Below are 24,127 nucleotides of genomic sequence, written 5' to 3' on the forward strand. Positions count from 1 at the left end.
ATGGCGATTTAAGTTTTTCTATTAACTCGACGCATCCAGATTTATCACGAAAATGAAATATTATGAAAACATATCAAAATAAAAAAAATGTACTTTTGAATAAGCGCTGAATAGTTTTTGTCTTCAAACGTTAGTCATTTAACATTCTGTCAAAGGAATTAACTTCTATTATAACTGTGCTTCTTTTGCAACGTCTATTTTCATTGTATACTGCACGTTTATAACGTTGCTTTCCATTGGTTAATCGTGAAGTTTATATTATCTATATACACGGCTGTTTTTGATTATTTTGTTACTTATTCGAGTTATTTCTATCTTATTTCTCTACTAAAACATGAATTTGTTATAAAAGATTCTTAACCGGTTATATGACCATTTATAATAATGAAAAATAAATTTCTCGAATTGTGATTGGCTTAAACATTGTAAACTATGTCGTATATGCCGTAAAGAACCGAAGCACGCACAAATTACAATGTATTTCTACACCATAAACGAAAATACTACCTTACATAAAAATATACTCTGTCAAAAATCTTTATAGCTAATTTTATATTAGAAGACAAAAGATAACATACTGTAAGAAGACGGGTCATTCCGCCTTCTAATGTTTTCATCGCTCTATTTTGTCTACGAGTCATTCGGAGAACCTCTAATGGCGGCGGCTTGATGTATATGACAAATGGCTTGATTTCTGCTGATCGCAAAAATTTCAAAGCCTGAAAGTTAAATTCATCCTTTAAATTCTTTTTTTAAAGGAAAAATAAATAAATGAAAATGGAGGATAATATAAAGAATTGAAGCATTGCTATAAGTCGACAACGGATTTTCAAAGAGGCCATCGTTAAAAAATCATGAAATTTCAGTTGCGCTACACACTAATTTTTAAGCGGGTAAGTATGTAGCCATTTTTTAATGATATATTGGTAGTTTTCTTCACTTGTTAAAAGTGGTCTTGAGCTTTTATTTTCTGTTGGAAAAAACAATTCTATATTGTTTCAAACTAAGTAACAACGTATTTCATTAATTTTCTATCGAAAAAAACGTATCATATCACTGTTAAGCCTTCTTCAAAACAGCGTTTCTGGAGGATCTCTATACCCCTTCACCCCCTCCCCTCACATATCAAGGGAGATAATAAATACTATAAATTGAAAATTCACATATGTATAGTCTCCCTTATTAGATGAATAAAATTATTTTTCTTTCTTGACTTCTTCATTATAAAGTTAACAGTAAATGTCCTAACTAAAGACGAGGAGAGTGGCCCACAAATGTGGCAGGGGTGACGAGAAAGGCAACAAGGTTCGTGAAGCCATAGAACGATGGGACGGCCTGAACAGCGGCGCCCTTTGATGGCACAACTAGCTCTTCCTTTTCAGGTGATCATTGACCGGACGACAGTGAACTACTTTCGGTTCAAAACTCATATCTTTGGCTAATATACCTTAAAATTGCATGGAGGTAAATTCTTCAAAATTAACTCTTTAAGGGCATGATAGGTGACATGTCCGGAGACCCTACTCAACAGGGAAGGGTGTTTTTTGGGCCTCAACGGGCGGATGAACCTTCATTATAGCACAGGCTACATACATTGTCTGGAGAGAAGGCACAAAGCGGATCAATGTAACATATGTGTTACATATAAAATCACATATATACTGACCTGTGTATGAGGAGTTAATAAGCAGATTCTTCCGGACTGAATCACTGACCGAATTGACGCATAACTCGTACCGTACAGATTCCCTTTAAATTCACCAAACTCTACAAATCTGGAGAGAGAAAATATAATAATTGGATAATGTCTTTCGGATAATTTCTTTATTTGCTATGCGACTTGAGAGCTCGGTCTAATACTTAGGTTTCGAATGTTCCAGTCATGGGTACACACAGTAATAGATTGTCCTTAGTAAAGAATCTGAAAAGAGTTAAAAATCATATTTTACTGATGCAGGCCTAAAAATGTTTGGTATGAAATGAATGCTTTTTAATGATCAGATATTTCTTTACATTTATATCTTTAATAAATTGTTCATCATTTTTAGTCACTTTTCCTTTTTTTTAAATGTTTTTTTTAATGGCGGAACACTTACGACTTTCATTGATTGATCAGTAAAGCAAGCAAAAAAAATAAATACTTTCATTATTTTTTCTCTTCTTTTTTGCACGAGATTCTCGTGCATGACTTACTTGTGATTGATAATCCCTCGCTCCATCTCCTCGCGAGGCACAAAATGGTACTCCCTCGAATCTTGCTCGTGTTGTTTCCGCTTCCGGCTTGTGTCTTGTTGGAAAAATAAAATAGAAACAAAAGTATTTTTAGTAGAATAACCTCAAACAGCATCGTCCTTACACGTTTGTTTGTTTGTTTCATTTTACGCCTTTTCCCCAACAGTATTTCAGTCATATAGGCGGGTAGTTTCCTAACCATCGTTCCTGGAGAATTACACTAGTACTAGACTACCTTCCTCCGCGCTAAACTACCAAAGCATCTCCCGGGGATCGAATCCATACACGTCAAAGAAGGATAAGTAACATACATTTTTACAGTCACACGTTAAAATATTGTAGTTCAAGATTATAGTTCATTCCATTTGAAAAAAAATTTGCAACATACATTTTGGTCGGAATATAGGTATCGACCTTGTCATTTCAAAAAATGCATAGAGGATAATTAAGTTTTTTTTCTATAAAAACAGGATTTATTTTCATCGAGTGGTATGAAAATAAACATTTCATGAGTAACGGTAGACACGGGAGAAATATGGTAATTTTAATACCACAAGATGATTATAAATCCTGTATTTATAATAAAAACTTGAATTTTCTGTTTATTATATACATTTTTTACATTACAATTTGACAGATTTCCCCTTGAATTTTGTGTATTGGCAGAATTTAGAAAAAAGTAGTCCGGCAAGCATGTTTCATAGCAGTGAAAAATGTTGTTTTTTACAGTGAAAAATAAGTTTTTAACAGTGAAAACACGGAAAATGAAAATATGGATTTATTTTATTTCATCAATTTGTCTCAATATTTCATATAAAAATATACTACATGTATATAGGGCTTATTTTTATATTATCATTAATATCCTGTGGCACAAGCAATGATTTTTACTTTTCAGAAAAACGAAGGTTTGATTTGTAAAATCGGAATGCACAACTTGCAATGAAAGAAGGTTTGATTTGTAAAATCGGAATGCACAACTTTCAACGATTTTACTATTTTAGAAAAGAAGGTTTGATTTGTAAAATCGGAATGCACAACTTTCAACGTTTTAACTATTTCAGAAACGAAGGTTAAATTTGTAAAATCAGAATGCTTACTAACAATGATTTTTTACTATTTCATAAACGAAGGTTTCATTTGTAAAATCGGAATGCACAACTTTCAACGATTTTACTGTTTCAGAAAAGAAGGTTTGATTTGTAAAATCTGAATGCACAACTTTCAATGATTTTACTATTTCAGAAACGAAGGTTTGATTTGTAAAATCGGAATGCACAACTTGCAATGATTGTTTAACTATTTTCAGAAACGAAGGTTTGATTTGTAAAATCGGAATGCACAACTTGCAATGCTTTTTCACTATTTCACAAACGTAGGTTTGATTTGTAAAATCGGTCCTTAAACACAAGCAATGATTTTTACTTTTCAGAAACGAAGGTTTGATTTGTAAAATCGGATTGCACAACTTGCAATGATTTGTTTTACTATTTTCAGAAACGAAGATTTGATTTGTAAAATCTGAATGCACAACTTGCAACGATTTTACTATTTCAGAAACGTAAGTTTGATTTGTAAATTCGGAATGCACATCTTTCATTGATTTTTACTATTTTCAGAAACGAAGGTTTGATTTTTAAAATCGGAATGCTTACTAACAAGGTATTGATTTTACTATTTTCATAAACGTAGGTTTGATTTGTAAAATCGGAATGCTTACTAACAATAATTTTACTATTTCAGAAACGTAGGTTTGATTTGTAAAATCGGAATGCTTACTAACAAGGTACAACTTCCTCGAAAGTATCCGGGGCATACGTCATCACGCGTCTCTTTAATTCATTTCTTCCAGCTCCGGGTGGACCTGCTCACAAATATAATACACAAAATGACTGGTACCTACTTGACAACATATACATGAGCCGCGTCATGACAAAACCAACATAATGGGTTTGCGACCAGCATGGATCCAGACCAGCCTGCGCATCTGCGCAGTCTGATCAGGATCCATGCTGTTCGCTTACCAACTCTATTACAAGTGGAGAAACTGACAGCGAACAGCATGGATCCTGATCAGACTGCGCGGATGCGCAGGCTGGTCTGGATCCATGCTGGTCGCAAACGCACTATGTTGGTTTTGTCGTGACGCGGCTCATAAATACTTGTCATATATTTGTTATTTTATATAGTACAAAATACATTTGATTTAAACATATTTATTCATCAAAACATTTAACAAGTGAACAATATTTACAAAGTACATTTTGGGATTGTGCAGAAAGCTATATAGCTCATGAGTGTCCTCTCCCATTTGTTTATCTATTATCATATTTTTGTGTTTGTTTGTGTGTTGTTTTTTGTGGTGGGGAATAGGTCATATGATTGTGCATGTATTTTAAAGACACAAAACTTCATAAAAACCATCGTGTCATGGGCTACAATAATGTACCGAAAAATTTTCTGCATGCTTATAATTATATCAAACTCCCTACCTATAAGAACTACTGGACGGAATCTGTCGTGTGGGGGTTGGAAAAGCTCCACCTCTTCGTATGTTGGGATATCTTCAATGTCGTATTCTGAAAAAGAAAATCAACGTTGTTTTTTCTTCAAATACATGTATAAATTTTATCATTTTTATCATTTTTAGCAGCATATGCAAACATTATAAACTTTCATTGATTTTTGCCTTTTTATTTATTCACTATTACTTTTGCATTAAAGTGGATTGGTTTACAGTGGGCATATTTTCTGTAAGTATTACATATATAGATAAAACCAGTAGAAATGTTTGTAGATATTAAATATATTTTGTAATGAAATCATGTAGAGGTAGATATCAAAGATATTATTAAAAGAAATTATGTAGAGGTTGATATTAAAGATATTATGTAAAGAAATCATCTAGAGGTAGATATCAAAGATATTATTAAAAGAAATTATGTAGAGGTTGATATTAAAGATATTATGTAAAGAAATCATGTAGAGGTACATATGAAAGATATTATGTAAAGAAATTATGTAGAGGTAGACATTTAAGATATTATGTAAAGAAATCATATAGAGGTAGATATCAAAGATATTATTAAAAGAAATTATGTAGAGGTTGATATTAAAGATATCATGTAAAGAAATCATGTAAAATATTATGTAAAGAAATCATGTAAAGGTAGATATTAAGGATATTATGTAAAGAAATCATGTAGAGGTACATATTAAAGATATTATGTACAGAAATCATGTAGAGGTAGATATTAGATATATTATGTAAAGAAATCATGGAGAGATGATATTAAATATATTATTAAAAATGCGTTAAAATTATATAATGTTAAGAAACCATTAGGGGCTAGATAGTATAGATATTATGTAAAGGAGTCATGTAGAGGTAGATGATAAAGTATTATGTAATTGTATCGTGTTGAGATTGTAATTTAAGATATAATGTAAAGAAATCACATCGAGGTTGATATCAAATATATATTTGTAGATAAATCATGTAGAGGTTGATGTTAAAGATATTATGTAAAGAAATCATGTAGAGGTTGATATTAAAATATCATGTAAAGAAATCATGTAGAGATAGATATTCAAAATATTATAATATAAATAAATCATGTAGAGGTATATATTAAAGGTATTACATAAAGAAATCATGTAAAGGTATCTTATCGAGGCTGATATTAAAGATATTATGTAAAAAAATAATGTAAACGTAGATATTAAAGATATTATTTAAAGAAATTATGTAGAGGTTGATATTAAATATATATTTGTAAATAAATTATGTAGAATAAAGATATCGTGTAAAGAAATCATGTAGAAGTAAATATTAAATAAATTTTGTAAAGAAATCATGTAGAGGTACATATTATATGTAGATATACATATTAAAGATATTATGTAAAGAAATCATGTAGAGGTAGATGATACCTCTACGGTAGATCTCAGGTGTACCTCCACTGTGCTGCGCCTGATACATCGTTTTCTTTATTCTTCGGGATCGAGGTACTTTAGGGCTTATTCGACACGGACTTGTTCCACCTAATAAAAAAATAAAAAATGAAATTTAGACAAGAACCAATATGCATGCAATTTCGATCATAAGTTTTCAAATTTTGAGTATCTAGGATTTTAGTTTACAAAATACGGCGGATTTTTAACTTTACGGCTAGTTCGACACGGACTTGTTCCACCTAATATAAAATAAAAAATCAAATCTAGACAAAAACAATATGAAATTTCGATCGTAAGTTTTTCAAAATTTGGTAACTAGAATTTTAGTTTACAGAACACGCTGAATTTTAAACAAGAAAATGCTTACTAATTAACGAAAGTCGTAATTATTTTGCCTCATGAATCGGCAAATAACAAAGACTTACGAGAAGAGCGCCCTGTACAGTCACGTAAATCTTCGTCGCTATGGTAACGCTTCATCATTTCAGTCCTAAAATATGCAATAAAACGTTGTCAATAAATGATTCAAATGTATACAAACTCAAAAAATGAAACGACTGTTATGTATTCTTAAAGGCCCGTAAAGCTGCAAAAATGCTATCATTATCACACTCTTAAAGGTGTGTTCCAAACAGGCACTAAATGTCCATAAGCTTGAGCCATTTGTAATCATTTCCGCTTTGATGCATAAGTAACATCACATTAAGCTTCAATCCCTACTAGTTGGTTTCCTTAATTAGTTTTTTAAGTATCTCAATTAAGTTCAAACCTTTCTTGAAGCTGCCTCGCAGGTATGAGTCCGGTTTTACCAGTTAGCTCCCCCTCCTTTCGTGCTTGCCACCACCAGGGGTCGTCTTGACTCACAATGTGCAAGACCTCCCCTCGACAAAAGTTCAACCCAGCATCGGGACATGGATTCAACACGTCATTTATTGGATTATAATCAAAGAATGCTCGCACTCTCATCTCAAAATATAAATAAATAACATATAATGATTACAAAATGTCAACTAGAACTTGTTTTAAATCCAAATTAACGAAAAGTATATTAGTATGCTATAATTTAAATTCTCCATTACAGCAGTTTGCAGGTGAGCGATGACATAGGATCCTACCATTTTACATTATCCGCTTAAAATCTTAGATATTGTGGAAAATGATTTCTTTATTTGATTTATATCATATAAGTTTGATGATTATGAATTCTTATGAACCAATAAAAACCGATTAATGTTGGATATTAAACCCAAAACCGCGTTCTTGTATCGGTAATAACTATTTTTAGTAAATTTATGTCACGTGGGATGGTGTTTTCCCCTTTGACATCATTATTTGAGAAAATACCAAATATGGCGGCTCGCATACATGTTCATTATTGATTGATAAAAATTAATTACAAAAAATACCTTGACCTCTAATCTTACCTTACTTTCTCTGAGTGTGACAAGCCTACTAGCCCCTGAGACAATTTTCATTGAGATCGAACCAGTCATCTTGCCCTGAATATCCAAAAACAAACAAAAATATTTCATGGCAAGAACATAACTTTACTGGTAAGTTCAAGAATAATCCCTAAAGGTTTTACCATATTTTCTTTGGTAAAATTTTTCATTTTTTTTGCACTGCACATTAAGGTGTTTTGAATTTCAAGTTAGCCTTGGTTGCTTAAAATTAATCACTCGACCTTTGTGGTTGCAGTTTCCGTAAATGTATTTTCTCATAAAGATGGACCATCTCAAGTTGTACTTCTTTTTTAAAGTGTCCTTAATTAAAAAAAATATGTTCAAATGAAATCATTTTTTATTTCAGTTTTCTCTGATAATGTCTTTAATTAATATTCTGTTTCATAACTTACATTTTTATACACGGGATATATACTGAAAGTTATTAACTTTGTTTATCCAGAGTGAAATAATGATATCATATAAATGTCTGCTATCATGTACATGCATTTAATATTGAACTGACAGATGCTTTCTAATATTACGGACAATAACTTAATATTTCCTCCAATATGCTGATTTCTAACCTCTTAGTCGTGTTTGGTATATGGATAAAGCATGCCTTTTTGGTTTATATTTTAACATCTCTTTTAAAAGCTATAAAAATATAAAGTTTCGGGGTTCAAATTTAAATTTATTTTCCCACTTTTCCCAGCAAAAACCAATATCGTCTCGAAGAAATAACACACATGGCATACGTGCCCTTTTCAGAGAAAATAGGGGTTTTAAAAAATTAATCTCCAAAAAAAGGCCAATTTTTAAAAAAAATTAAAAAATGAGGAGAAAATCTGACTTCACGCCTTTAAAAAAAAATTTGTTTTTTTGGCATTTTCAAGAACATTTATTTTGTTTTAAAATTTTAATTAAAAAATTTTTTAAAGCACAATATAAATTTTAAGGGTTTTTACGATTTAAATTTAACCCAAATTTTTTACATTTATGAAAATTTAAGTTTGTGTTTTTTCCCTCAATTAGATTACAATAATCAGTTTTAAAAAAGCAATTTCTACAGGAAGATGGTTGGGAAAAATGATATAAGAAATAATGGTATCTTTATTTAAACCAGGCCAGCATGTGGAACTGGTTTTAGTTAATGCACAAAGTTCCTCACGTGGCAATAGAATCATATTAAATAATTATAATTTTTATAACAATCAAAAGTGAAGACATTTTATACGCGCATAAACATGTTAAAACGAGACACCTTTTTAGTCGGAACACCGCGACTTTAATACATAACTGTGTTAAATATCGTCGAAAAGTTACTATCAAATTTAACTGTTTACAGTTGCTCTCTGACATGTGTTTTTTTTTACTCAAATGTATAGCTGGATTTCAATCAAACAGAGTCTGCAATTCTTATATTGTTATAATATATATAACAATTGATATTTCCATTGCATCCGAGGGATCACTCTTTTTTTCAAGATTTTTTTCCAGTGCCTGCAGTGCTTTGATTTAGAACAGAAAATCCTACCATTCGAATTCAAGTATATTTTGTATACAAAACATAGATGGTAAAACTCACCAGCATTTGTACAACTTCATCCGGTGTCTTATCTCGGACACTATTACCAGCAACTTCTAAAATCTCATCACCAATATGTAACAACCCTAAAATATAAAATATCATAAAGAACTTTATACTTTTAACCCTTCTTACTCCCACATTAGTACAATATTAGTATACTCAATATTATTGCATTAAGTTTGAAAAAAAGAAACTTGAAGGTTTATAACAAATAATTTCCCTAACTTAAACCTCCACTAAACGACAACCTGCTTGTTTTTTAATAAATTATGGACATTGAAAAGATTTTTGATGTTTATACATATGTATTTCTATTTTATATGGACAAAATAAAAGCTATGGAACGCCACATGCAACTTTTTTCTATAATTCTGTTTTCAAAGGCCTAAATCGGTTAAGACAAAGTAACAAACCACTTCTATCAGCTGCCCCGCCGACCATGATTCTTGCTATTTGTAAAGAACCCGTCTCGTCGTTGTATTGTAAAGTTGCACCCTGGGAAGAAGAAAAACGAATATCTGGGTTAAATAATTATTGAAAGGAGAGATGACTCTGTGGTTGGGAGAATAGCTGTATGCCGATCAAGATAACTTGGAAGGTGATTTTTGAGGATGTTTAATTGTTTTAAAGATCCTGAAACACAATTTTTTTATGGTTTTATATCTTAAATATAATGCTCAAATGGAGATTGGTCAATATTGCCAGTTCCAAAAAGCATTATTGTAAAGATATATCCGAATTTACATTTCATGTTAATATACGGAGGTAATTAGAAATTTATTTTCTATTAAGTCTAAGTCAATTTTTTCAATAAGAAATGAATGCATATATTTAAATGATTACATATAACGTGGACAAATATTTGAAGTACATAATTATTTTACATATTCTTCGATATTTAAAAACTGTTTTAGAAGCATATATATAAAATTTCACTTAAGTGTGGTAACAAACTTAATAACATACAGGATCTCAAGTTGTAATAAAAATACGGAGGTGAATAAAATGATAGATTCGTTCAGCTAACAATTAAAATGAAAATTTCTCGTCTGCTGCGAACAGTAATTAAAATTTCTGCTGCTAATTGTTATAATAAACATACACTTTTTAGAACTGTTGCACAAAAGTAAATTTCCACGTCATAGCATACGCTCAGTCGTCAATTCGAAAAATAATGTCTAATTACTAAATGACCAAGTAAATGTGAATGTAACTTTGCAATATTTCCTTTACAAAAGAATGATATGCTTTTGAAAAAAGAAGGAAACCGGATATTGAATACTCACAAGTGGTTCGCTTGTTTTTATAAACTGTATTACAGTAACATGTTCGGTTTGTTCGTCTCCATTATGCGCATCAAAGTCTTCACTTAGCTGTGGACTAAAGTCACGTGATGCTATTTTGTCATGGCAGTAAAGCAACGCCTGAAATGACGTAATTGATCACGTGATAGAAAACGTCCGTAAGATTTGTATTTGTTTGAAAGTCTTGTCAAAATAAGTTTAAAAATGGAAGCATATCTTCGTAATGAATCTCACAATTAAATAGGGAAAATAAAAATATATATAATTTATATAAATATATATAATATAAATATATATATATATATAATTCGTTCGCACCACCATCTCTTGAACAGGAAACAATAAGAATTTTACATTTCATCAAGAATTTTATTCCGTGTTTCTGAATGATCTAGTTGTTACATGACATGTTAACGCTTATCTAGGAATGAAGAAGGAAGGCAGAGACAGACTCAATTAGTCACAGGGGAATCAAATCATGACACTGTACAAAGACACTAATAATGAATTAAGGAGAAACAAGCCGACAATATTGATCACCTTCTTCGTGCAAGAAGTACTTCTCGTGAAAAAAAGGTTAAGAGAGATGCGTGGAAATGAAAAATAAAGATCCATAGAGGAGCACCACACTAAATACCGTATTCCGGTATAAACCGGACTAGGCGATCAAATGATTAAATGCTAAAATCACACCTTTTCATCCGCCGAAATGCACTTTAAGATATCTTACTCATCTCTTCACACCGATTTATAAACTATAATAAATGAAACATGTAAAAATCCAAGAAAAAAAGCGATATTTTTCTACTTTGTGATCATGATTTCTGCCAGCGTTTAGAGGTACTGCTCCAACACTGTAGTGAGTTAAATTCAAAACTCCGTTCATTAACATTTACCCAAAATACATGTATTCTTACTTATTCTTACATCCTTTTTCTTACTACTAAGCAAAAAATGCACACATACGTACTGGCATTTAAACCCTAACTGCTGATGTTTGACCTGTGCAGGCATTAAAAAACTAATGTGTACACCTAAATTTACAATTTTACGCATAGGTCACTGGCGTATTTGAACAATGGTTACCTGAAAGTTTGGTTTGGAAAGAATCTGTAGTAACTCTGTGACATGTATATCATGTCCACATGCTCTTATGTTGCCATAGACCTGCAATAAATAATAAAAAGGAAACCGGGAACCAACACAAATTAGTGCATGTATTTTATCACTCGTACTATTGGAGAATATGCACAGTGTAACCTTTGCAGAGCAACACCCCTTTTGGAGACAAAAGTTTTTGGTTGTTATTGCAACTGGTAAGATTCTAAATAGGTTTTATATCTTATTTTTTTATTAATTAATTTATTTTTTATTTTCATTTATTTATTTTATTTATACAACTTATCACATACCCATGCCGATGTTACGACTCTGTCAAAATGGTATTGAACGGCCGTGCATACATTTTTACCTAGGGTATGTGATAATAAAATATTGTGTTCGTGTAGGTTCATTACTGAGGCTCACCTAATATCATTTTATTCAACTCGTTCAAGAAATTCAGTATTGAACCTACACTCATTCAATATCCTCTGTGTGACGTCATCATACTCACGGTTGCAGCTATGGAGACAACTGCTCTAGTTAGAGGACTCAATCTTCTACATTCCACCATGTATAGTTTTCTAAAAATCTGTTGAAAAGATATTGAGATTATTACAATGGCTAGAAAAGATAACGTATACATGTACATTTATTTGAAATAAATATAAAGCTGTTAAATAGTATTTGCATTTCTTAGCTCCAGCAGGTGAGATGGTTTTAATATCTGGTATTGGTTTAAGTTTGTGACACCCGAGGTTAGCCAAAAGCATTTGTTTCCTGTTTCGGCGCCATATGACCTTAATTGTGTCGATTAGCCGTAAAACTAAACAAAACAAACAAGCTTTGAAAATTAATGTATAGACGAAACAAGTAAGAGCATCCGCAGACAAGAAATATCTTGATACGAATTCTAAAATACAAGCGCAACCCGCGAACCAAAGCAAATTTTGAAAATATTTGAAAACACTACCAACTTTACCTAGGGTTTTCTTCATTAGTGATTGCGTACAATTTTACATTTGCGTAGTATTTTTAAAAACAATAACACAAAAAAATCATGGGTTTTCTTCGTAAGTGTCTGCGTACAGTTTTAAATTTGTGTTGTATTTCAAAAACAATAACACAAATATCATAGCTTGTCTTCATAAGTAATTGCGTACAGTTGTGCTGTATTTTGATTCAGAAACAATAACACAAATATCATGGGTTTTCTTCATAAGGCTTTGCTTACAACTTTACATTTGTCTTGTAATTTAAAAGCAATACATGTAACACAAATATCATGTTTTTTTCTTCATACATGTCATACTTGTTTGCGTAGATTTTTACAGTTTGGTTGTACATTTGTATTTCGGTTTGAAAACATTATCCCCCCCCCCCAAAAAAAACAAAAAAAAAAACAACGGGGTACCTTCATAAGTGTCTGAGTATCGTGGGATCGGAAGAATTTCCTCAGAAATACTATATGTTCGTCTGGAGCACTATAGTCAGAATGTAAAATTGGAAGACTGCTCACTATCTTGTTGGCATCTGTAAATATTTAAATATTGTACCGATTTATTGTTCGTGTAAGATCGGTATTCTCCGACATTCTCCGGCATATTTTTTAAATTACATAAAAGTAGTATAGGGGTCTCTTTGGCATCACGACTGCGCATGCGCGACGCCATATTGGATTCTATATTTAGAATGACATCATCGTTCTATTTTTAGAATGTGATCATTCGTCTATTTTTAGAAATCTATTTTTAATCTCCCGGAAGTATACGGAGCTGACTCGTATACACGATCTTAGGGCTTGAATCGCGGACATTGTAGGTCAGGTCCTCGGCCCTAGACGGAGAGATAATTACCATTATGACAGATAAAAGAAATGTTTGTAAATAGATACGTACTTAACATTTTAATTTATAAAAAAATAGTTTTTTAATAGGTTCAAAATAATATTGATACAAATATAACTCGTTTACTTACCTACATTTAGTAAGGAAATGACTGTCATAGCGTAACGTTCTTGTAGACTGCGCATGATCTATTTTTAGTCGCGGTATTTCACAACCACCAGGAGCTATTTCATCAGCCCCACGCGGGTGTCAATGAAAGAAAAAGGCATTAAGTACAGTCGCCGCTCAGTCTAGATTTACAATACCTAGCGGCACTATGTTGAACAAAAACCCTTTTATCCTTCGTTACTAAATATAACTTTTTATTAATCACAAAAGAATTTATTATCCTTTCAAACGCAGCGACCGTCAAGTACAGTCGCCACTTAGTCTAGATTTACAATACCTAGCGGAACTATGTTGAACAAAAACCCTTTATCCTTCGTTACTAAATATAGCTTTTCATTAATCACAAAAGATTAATAGAATTGACGGACCTTTTCTGTTACGGTTGATAAACCGGAGGGGATGAATTAATTGAAATATGGACCAATGAAGATGGTTTATTTTTACAACGCATCAATGATAGACCTGACAGAATGCTTCAAAATAAACCCTAGGTTCTCGATTCGATTTTTAGCCGTTCTCGAGTTATGGCCAATTAGCGATTTTTAAACCAATTTTTCAAAGTTCATAAAACCCTTAGATTTATATGCCGTTTGAAAGATCTCTGCGAGTAGATACAGAAAATGTATTATTATATGGATCTATCTTTTACTGTTTCTGAGATAGGAGAGTTTCAATATGGCAGACAAAATCACTCATGCGGAAAAACGCGCATAACTTTTTCGTTTATGAACGAAACATAGTCGTGTTTGGTATCAAATTGAAGGTCTTGACGAGTACATTCTGACGCTGGCGATAGTAAAGTTCATACTGGAAGTCAAAATCACTCATGCGTAAAAAATATATATTTTGGTTACTAGAGCAACCGAATCCGATATGATTTTTAATTGTTGACTACCAATTGAAAGAACAGTTCATTACCTTTAATGTACACCCCATTGTCGATTCGATTTTCAGCCGTTTTTGAGTTATGACGCAAGAGCGATTTTAAACCCTAAATTGCGAAAGTCAATAAAAACGTTACAACTGTTTTCCAATCGATTCGTCTCGTCGCGCTGATAAAGAAAATATATAGTTTTATGGGTTTATCTTTTACCGTTTTTGTGTAATTCGAGTTTAAAGTCACCGGAAGTGACGTCACAGAAATTTCAAAATCGATTTCTTCGTTATTACTTGACCGAATATATACGTGTTTGGTATCGTTGGAAAGCATTTTACCACACCTGTTACCTGACGCTATTTAAAAAGCCATTGGACCGGAACTGAAATCACTGAAGCGTAAAAACGTGTTTTCTGTACCACGCCTGGACCGATCTTAGGCGTGTTTGGTATCAAATGAAACGTCTTAAGCCGCTCTTTATGAATACGGACTAAAATCGAAATTAAAATCACTCATGCGTAAAAATCATTAAAATAACTAAAATAAGCTTACCCCCAGTCTTTACTCCTTGCCTATCAAACTATTTATGACAAGTTACTATAGCCTATCGTTAAACGGTCCAGTTACGACAGGTTTAAACCGGTATTGCTATTTTTGATTAGCCAATGAAATTGAAGAACGGTGACGTTTAAAAATAGACAGCCTCGTTTTGAACCCACTCTTTTTCATTAACCAATCAAAATGGAGAACGATGACGTTTAAAAATAGACAGCCTCGTTTTGAACCCACTCTTTTTCATTAACCAATGAAAAGTGGAGAAGGATAACTGGATAAATTTTGACATAAAAAACGCCTTTTTTTGTCTTTTATGCAACACTTTACGATATCGATTTTCAAGATATTTGTTTCATTTGATAGACCTTACCAAATGCTTCAAAATAAACCCTAGGTTCTCGATTCGATTTTAAGCCGTTCTCGAGTTATGGCCCTTTAGCGATTTTTAAACCAATTTTTTAAAGTCCATAAAACCGTGAAATGTATATACCGTTTGAAAGATCTCTACGAGTAGATACAGAAAATGTATTATTATATGGATCTATCTCTTACCGTTTCTGAGATAGGAGAGTTTGAATATGGCAGACAAAATCACTCATGCGGAAAAACGCGCATAACTTTTTCGGTTATGAACGAAAAACATAGTCTTGTTTGGTATCAAATTGAAGGTCTTGACGAGTACATTTTACTTACGTGATCAAACCGGATGTTAAGTCACTCGTGCGTGAAATTCATTTATTCTCCCCAACCAACGGACCGATCTTATCAATACCTGTATCGAACGAAAGGTATTACTCACTAAATTCAGAAAATGTATATTTTTGTATCGCTGACTCGGATAGGACACGAGATATGAAGTAAAATCACTCAAGCGTAAAATGTTTATTTACGCCTTTATTAGTCAATATAACCCGGTCATGTTTGGTATCGTACGAAATGTTTTAAGGCGCTCTTTATGAATACGGACTAAAAATCACTAGTGCATAAACGCTCTATTTCTATTAAACATTCTTCATTGAAAATACTGTACTCGAAATATAAACTCAACTTACTGCGTAATGATGTTTACTCTTTGACGTCCAATCACCAAATGACTGAGGTCACCAGTGCGATACATCATACGCATGCGCTGATCTAAATTTAGAAATGACATTGTCCAATCTAACAGCAGTTGGTCTTTTCTTACGGACTGAATGTAACCAATCAAACAGAAGATTTATTTGACCAATGATTTTGGTCACGTGACTATTTATAACATAAATCGATGAATAATGTCATGCCAAAAATAGCAGCCAATCAGATTTAAATACGTGTGTATAAAAAAAGAATGTTTTTCTGCGTATATTTTATTACTGGAAACAGGATTTGTCTTCTATTTATCTCCTGCTCCTTCACCACCACCACCACCACCACCACGGCGGCGGCGGCGGCGACGGCGGCGGCGGCGGTGGTGGCGCTGGTGGTGGTGGTGGTGGTGGTGGTGGTGGTGGTGGTGAAGGAGCAGGAGATAAATAGAAGACAAATCCTGTTTCCAGTAATAAAATATACGCAGAAAAACATTCTTTTTTTATACACACGTATTTAAATCTGATTGGCTGCTATTTTTGGCATGACATTATTCATCGATTTATGTTATAAATAGTCACGTGACCAAAATCATTGGTCAAATAAATCTTCTGTTTGATTGGTTACATTCAGTCCGTAAGAAAAGACCAACTGCTGTTAGATTGGACAATGTCATTTCTAAATTTAGATCAGCGCATGCGTATGATGTATCGCACTGGTGACCTCAGTCATTTGGTGATTGGACGTCAAAGAGTAAACATCATTACGCAGTAAGTTGAGTTTATATTTCGAGTACAGTATTTTCAATGAAGAATGTTTAATAGAAATAGAGCGTTTATGCACTAGTGATTTTTAGTCCGTATTCATAAAGAGCGCCTTAAAACATTTCGTACGATACCAAACATGACCGGGTTATATTGACTAATAAAGGCGTAAATAAACATTTTACGCTTGAGTGATTTTACTTCATATCTCGTGTCCTATCCGAGTCAGCGATACAAAAATATACATTTTCTGAATTTAGTGAGTAATACCTTTCGTTCGATACAGGTATTGATAAGATCGGTCCGTTGGTTGGGGAGAATAAATGAATTTCACGCACGAGTGACTTAACATCCGGTTTGATCACGTAAGTAAAATGTACTCGTCAAGACCTTCAATTTGATACCAAACAAGACTATGTTTCGTTCATAAACGAAAAAGTTATGAGCGTTTTCCCGCATGAGTCCTTTTGTCTGCCATATTCAAACTCTCCTATCTCAGAAACGGTAAGAGATAGATCCATATAATAATACATTTTCTGTATCTGCTCGCAAAGATCTTTCAAACGGCATATACATTTCACGGTTTTATGGACTTTGAAAATTGGTTTAAAAATCGCTAAAGGGCCATAACTCGAGAACGGCTTAAAATCGAATCGAGAACCTAGGGTTTATTTTGAAGCATTTGGTAAGGTCTATCAAATGAAACAAATATCTTGAAAATCGATATCGTAAAGTGTTGCATAAAAGACAAAAAGGCGTTTTTTATGTCAAAATTTATCCAGTCATTCTTCTCCACTTTTCATTGGTTAATGAAAAAGAGTGGGTTCAAAACGAGGCTGTCTATTTTTAAAACGTCATCGTTCTCCATTTTGATTGGTTAATGAAAAAGAGTGGGTTCAAAACGAGGCTGTCTATTTTTAAACGTCACCGTTCTTCAATTTCATTGGCTAATCAAAAATAGCAATACCGGTTTAAACCTGTCGTAACTGGACCGTTTAACGATAGGCTATAGTAACTTGTCATAAATAGTTTGATAGGCAAGGAGTAAAGACTGGGGGTAAGCTTATTTTAGTTATTTTAATGATTTTTACGCATGAGTGATTTTAATTTCGATTTTAGTCCGTATTCATAAAGAGCGGCTTAAGACGTTTCATTTGATACGAAACACGCCTAAGATCGGTCCAGGCGTGGTACAGAAAACACGTTTTTACGCTTCAGTGATTTCAGTTCCGGTCCAATGGCTTTTTAAATAGCGTCAGGTAACAGGTGTGGTAAAATGCTTTCCAACGATACCAAACACGTATATATTCGGTCAAGTAATAACGAAGAAATCGATTTTGAAATTTCTGTGACGTCACTTCCCATGACTTTAAACTCGAATTACACAAAAACGGTAAAAGATAAACCCATAAAACTATATATTTTCTTTATCAGCGCGACGAGACGAATCGATTGGAAAACAGTTGTAACGTTTTTATTGACTTTCGCAATTTAGGGTTTAAAATCGCTCTTGCGTCATAACTCAAAAACGGCTGAAAATCGAATCGACAATGGGGTGTACATTAAAGGTAATGAACTGTTCTTTCAATTGGTAGTCAACAATTAAAAATCATATCGGATTCGGTTGCTCTAGTAACCAAAATATATATTTTTTACGCATGAGTGATTTTGACTTCCAGTATGAACTTTACTATCGCCAGCGTCAGAATGTACTCGTCAAGACCTTCAATTTGATACCAAACACGACTATGTTTCGTTCATAAACGAAAAAGTTATGCGCGTTTTTCCGCATGAGTGATTTTGTCTGCCATATCCAAACTCTCCTATCTCAGAAATAGTAAGAGATAGATCCATATAATAATACATTTTCTGTATCTACTCGCAGAGATCTTTCAAACAACATATAAATCTAAGGGTTTTATGAACTTTGAAAAATTGGTTTAAAAATCGCTAATTGGCCATAACTCGAGAACGGCTAAAAATCGAATCGAGAACCTAGGGTTTATTTTGAAGCATTCTGTCAGGTCTATCATTGATGCGTTGTAAAAATAAACCATCTTCATTGGTCCATATTTCAATTAATTCATCCCCTCCGGTTTATCAACCGTAACAGAAAAGGTCCGTCAATTCTATTAATCTTTTGTGATTAATGAAAAGCTATATTTAGTAACGAAGGATAAAGGGTTTTTGTTCAACATAGTTCCGCTAGGTATTGTAAATCTAGACTAAGTGGCGACTGTACTTGACGGTCGCTGCGTTTGAAAGGATAATAGATTCTTTTGTGATTAATAAAAAGTTATATTTAGTAACGAAGGATAAAAGGGTTTTTGTTCAACATAGTGCCGCTAGGTATTGTGAATCTAGACTGAGCGGCGACTGTACTTAATGCCTTTTTCTTTCATTGACACCCGCGTGGGGCTGATGAAATAGCTCCTGGTGGTTGTGAAATACCGCGACTAAAAATAGATCATGCGCAGTCTACAAGAACGTTACGCTATGACAGTCATTTCCTTACTAAATGTAGGTAAGTAAACGAGTTATATTTGTATCAATATTATTTTGAACCTATTAAAAAACTATTTTTTTATAAATTAAAATGTTAAGTACGTATCTATTTACAAACATTTCTTTTATCTGTCATAATGGTAATTATCTCTCCGTCTAGGGCCGAGGACCTGACCCTCAATGTCCGCAATTCAAGCCCTAAGATCGTGTATACGAGTCAGCTCCGTATACTTCCGGGAGATTAAAAATAGATTTCTAAAAATAGACGAATGATCACATTCTAAGAATAGAACGATGATGTCATTCTAAATATAGAATCCAATATGGCGTCGCGCATGCGCAGTCGTGATGCCAAAGAGACCCCTATACTACTCATAAATTCCGTAAGAATTGGTCAATATGATATATTTTATTCTGAAATAAATATCAAAGGTTTAAATCCCGACAGAGACTTTGGATTCTTTCATGTGATGAAGCTATCCTGCTAGCTTACGGAACATCGGTGGTTCTTAGGTGCCCGTCTGTGCCTGAAATAATGCACGGATGGGCACCTGAGGTCTTCCTCCACAAGTAAAACTGGAAAGTCGACTAGACTGTGTTCGTGCGACGTGAAAACCATCCCAACAGAATAATACCATCTAATACATTAAGTGATATAGGGTACAGCAATGTAAAATTCACTAATGAATAATTTCATTAATTTTTATTACTTTTTATTACTTCTTCCACATTTATTTATTTATTTATTTTACTGATTATATCGGAATATTATTTCAGGAAACAAGGAAGCAACATACGGGCAACTTAGTGTGAACAATATTTCACAGACGACACTTGAGACACACCATCAAAGAATAGAATAGGGGGAATCAAACACAAACGGTGTTATCATAAAATATTGCATGTCAGAAAGTAAGACAGCATTAATGTTTTAGGACCACATAACCCGACAGCTGTCTTGGAGAAAAACACTCTAGAAACTGTAAATCACATAAGCTGGTTGTGATCAGGCACGAACAATCGCTTAATCAAGCTCCTAGACGTCTAGACACGTGTGATATTAACACAAATCCTGGCGGAGTGCGGACCAGACTGTGCACTCTGTTCAAATGCGTGAATCAGACGATGAAACAGCTGGAATAAATGATGATCAGAGGCCAATATAGCACAGATGCAGACGGCCTGTATCAGCAGACGGCCAGAAATATATATGGTTATTATCCGACAGACAGCAATATATCAGGAAGCAAAAGAGAAGTTTATGTCAACGAAGATATAGAAATTATCTTATGTTATCAGTTAATCATAAAATCAATGAAAGGTGAACGAACATTTTGCCCACTTTACGATACATTTATAAGGTAGGGTTTTAGTTATGTGGAAAATGTCTCTTAAATATACTACGCTTGCTTGTCCTTACTGAGGTTTTTAAATTCAAAAAGGCGGTCGCGTCCAGTTTGTTACGTCATTTCCGTTTAACTAACTTTAACTTACTCTGTTACATACCTGGATCAATATACTGCTGTGTTTTCAATGAGAGGGTGACAGGCATTGTGGGAGGTCACGTGACACATCATGGAGGGCAGCTAGCGTTCCTCGAACAGCTGAATCTCCCACTACCTTAAAATATACAAGGTTAGCTTTTAAAAAAGCTAGTAGCGACTCGCTTCGTAATTTTTTTCTAGGGGTGCGTTTAAATGTAAAAATGACAGTTCTAGCTGAAGAAACTTGAGCGAACATCAAAATAAAAGTGACATAAAGTTATGGAAGCCAGTTCTCTCAGTTTAACAAAGAGGAATATGAGTATATATGAAGATGCATGTAAACAGATAGAATGAAGTCCCTATGTCTATGCACATTTACTGTATGGCCTGTTGACCTTGACCAAATAAATGTTAGATAGGTAGAATTCATAAAGATGTCTCTTTATACGAAGTTAAGTTGTAATATGTTATTGGCGACGCCGGTCAGCGGCGTCGTCTCTAATGGAATGCTTTTTATTTTGGCCTATGGAAGGAGCTGTTATTATTAGCAGTCAATGTCATGTTGTGTTAATTAGTTTTATTTTGATTCGTAAAAATCAAGTAAACAACTATGTTGTTATATTTGTATTTAATAACTTTATGTAAAAAGCATGTGCATTGTGATATTATTTTCACGAAATTGCAAGCTCAATTTAACAGCTTGTCCCTTAGTTTTATTAACAATACTAAAACCCGTATTTCGAATATCGTTGTGGTCTACATTGATGCCGTATCCATTCATTCATTCATTTATATATTTTCAAAATTTTCTTACAAGAAGAAAGTTCACCTGCAAATGAGTATTATGATAGGTAATGAACTGTTGTAAACGATTATCCTATTGATTTTATTCAAATTACGTTTATCTGTTGTACAGAATGGTTGTTTTTTACCAGCATCCGGATGTTGAAAGCTATCCGATTTTCTGCAATTACTGCTTATGGCCATTTTTTTATGAATACTTCACCACTAATTTGCATGGCTTAATAAAACTGAGCCTGCAACATTTCATTTTTGCTGTTTATGGTGTTCTTTTGGGTTTCATGTTTTCTCTATTTTAAGGGGAAGTAACTCATGTTTACTAAATTATTTGTTCTTTTCCGTCTATCTTAGGTATTACTTACTATTTTTGTTGTATAAAATGTGCCAGTTGTAAGGTCATCAAAAGCATAGAGGCCCTGATGAGTGAATATTGATAGATTTTTTTTACTGGCTTTAAGTGAATATTGATAGATTTTTTTACTGGCTTTATATACCTAAGACCAGGATTTTTCTACATGTAGTTTGTTCAGTTAGTACATACCTACAGGTATTCAGCTAGAGGAATCTTCTAATCAATATGTGAAACTAATTATTATTTTCTATGTGTTTGTATATAAATTGTTTATAAAATAACCTTTGGTGAAAATGTATGTATAAGTACTTATTTTGGCGGGGGTTTATATTTGGCTATATGTATACTTTTAGGCTATCAATAAAAAAGGCTGGTCAACCTTAACGGTCATGCAGCCTCGCTTGAAATATATGATGATGACAAAGGCTACAATCAGGTTTTGTTCCAAAAGGTTAAAAGTTAGGTAAACACTGTTACAATTTTGGGATAAATTTATATATTTTATTGCATCAAATTGTAACGTGTCTTAGTATGAATCAACTTGTAACGTTCCTTAATTTATGAAACAAATTGTAATGTGTCTCGATTATCAACAAGCACACATTTACACCAACTCACAGAGATTGTTACTTGTTGTATCATCTACAATTTAGTATTGGTTATAGGACTACATATGATGAAAAAAGTAGGGGAGAAAGAAACAAATAAGCCAAATTCACCATCTACAATCAGGCAACCACTTAACAGAGAGTCACTAAATAAACATATGAATGGATAGCAAGGTCATCGATGCAGTATCGTGAGAAAGCAAGAAACATGAATAACAATAAGTATGCTTAAAGACACAAAGCAATTATTATTTACAAAAGCAATTTAATCGTTTGAAAAAAAAAACATAATTATTCACTCATTTTTCATGAAATGCAATGCGAATAAAAGTGATTTCCGACTGTGACATAGTCTATCAATATTTTTAGTATCGACTTTATCAGTGTGTATTGATTTTGTTCGGAACGAGTTACAAATATTGTCAAGTGTAATCTGTCCGCGCAAAAAATGCACAATTGTACAGTCACTTTAAAAAAAGAATTAATTTCTTCAAATATACTGCAATAAATTTGAAAGATTACCTTTTGTAATGATTCGTGTTTTGATTATTCATCGAAGAAACCTTGCACCGGTATATGTCATATGCCGGCTAAGTTGTATACATTTTAGTTACAAAAATATCTTAATTCTAATATCCGAGAACAATTTTCAATACTTTAATTGTTTTCCTTTATCAAAATGTTTAAATGACATTGTAAAAGGGAATGATTTTTGTCGAACCACTATCGATTAAAATACAATTGTTCTAACTGAAAAAATAACAATGTATAAACCAATCAATCATCAACTTCGTTATTATACCTTACAACGGTCTACATTTATACATCCTTTTTCAATAAAATATGTTTTAATTCAATAAATCAGAAAAGGTTGTGGATGATTTAAATCTTAGTATAATACCTGATATATTATGTCGAAGCTTCTGGTACTATAATTCTTTAATCTACAAAGCATAAAAGTGTAAAAACTTGAAAAATCGCCGATTTGAAAACTGGTTTCCTAATATGTTTTGCATGGATGTATTTTTAGATAGAGTATTGAATTTCCTTAACAAGGTGAAATCAAGTAACGGAGCCGTCAACCTTTGAATTTGGAAAAGTCCATTCGTGTTTTAAGGACACAGGTTGGTGTACATAAATCACTATTCTTAAATATAAAAAGCGATATTCATTTATAAGAAAAAATATTATGCAATATCACTAGACTCCAGCCATATTTGATATTAAATGCTGTTTACAGTTCAGTTACACGTGGTTACCCACTGTATTTTATTTAACACTGTATGGTGGATAAAAAAGAGTGGATTGCGGACATTTTTATGACTGTAATGTCCGCCTTTGTCTCATGTACTGTATGTGGACCTTCTGTCAGTATACATATTTCTTGAGGTTAACAGATTGTTATCTTATATTATATTTCGTCTATTTTCAACAAAAAAAAACACTTCATTGTTACTTTTAAAAAGAAGTGTCA

At 32.9% G+C, this 24,127-nt stretch overlaps 1 protein-coding gene across 1 annotated transcript; it reads right to left on the bottom strand.

The window, feature by feature from the left end:
• Nucleotides 1-578: 578 nt before the first annotated feature.
• On the bottom strand, nucleotides 579-23,882 carry LOC132727654 (MAGUK p55 subfamily member 7-like; the record flags this gene model as incomplete). Its single annotated transcript, XM_060713222.1, is given in 17 exon segments — nucleotides 579-719; nucleotides 1,667-1,775; nucleotides 2,194-2,287; nucleotides 4,016-4,096; nucleotides 4,725-4,811; nucleotides 6,166-6,276; nucleotides 6,615-6,679; nucleotides 6,959-7,155; nucleotides 7,614-7,688; nucleotides 9,220-9,305; nucleotides 9,636-9,717; nucleotides 10,509-10,646; nucleotides 11,613-11,693; nucleotides 12,142-12,219; nucleotides 13,042-13,160; nucleotides 20,915-21,028; nucleotides 23,555-23,882. Coding segments are annotated over 16 exon segments (1,590 nt in total), but the record flags the coding sequence as incomplete, so codon positions are not given.
• Nucleotides 23,883-24,127: the final 245 nt, after the last annotated feature.

The sequence above is a fragment of the Ruditapes philippinarum genome, unplaced genomic scaffold, assembly GCF_026571515.1.
Source record: "Ruditapes philippinarum isolate M1 unplaced genomic scaffold, ASM2657151v2 ctg13082_1_1_1_1, whole genome shotgun sequence".
NCBI classification, from domain to species: Eukaryota; Metazoa; Mollusca; class Bivalvia; order Venerida; family Veneridae; genus Ruditapes; species Ruditapes philippinarum.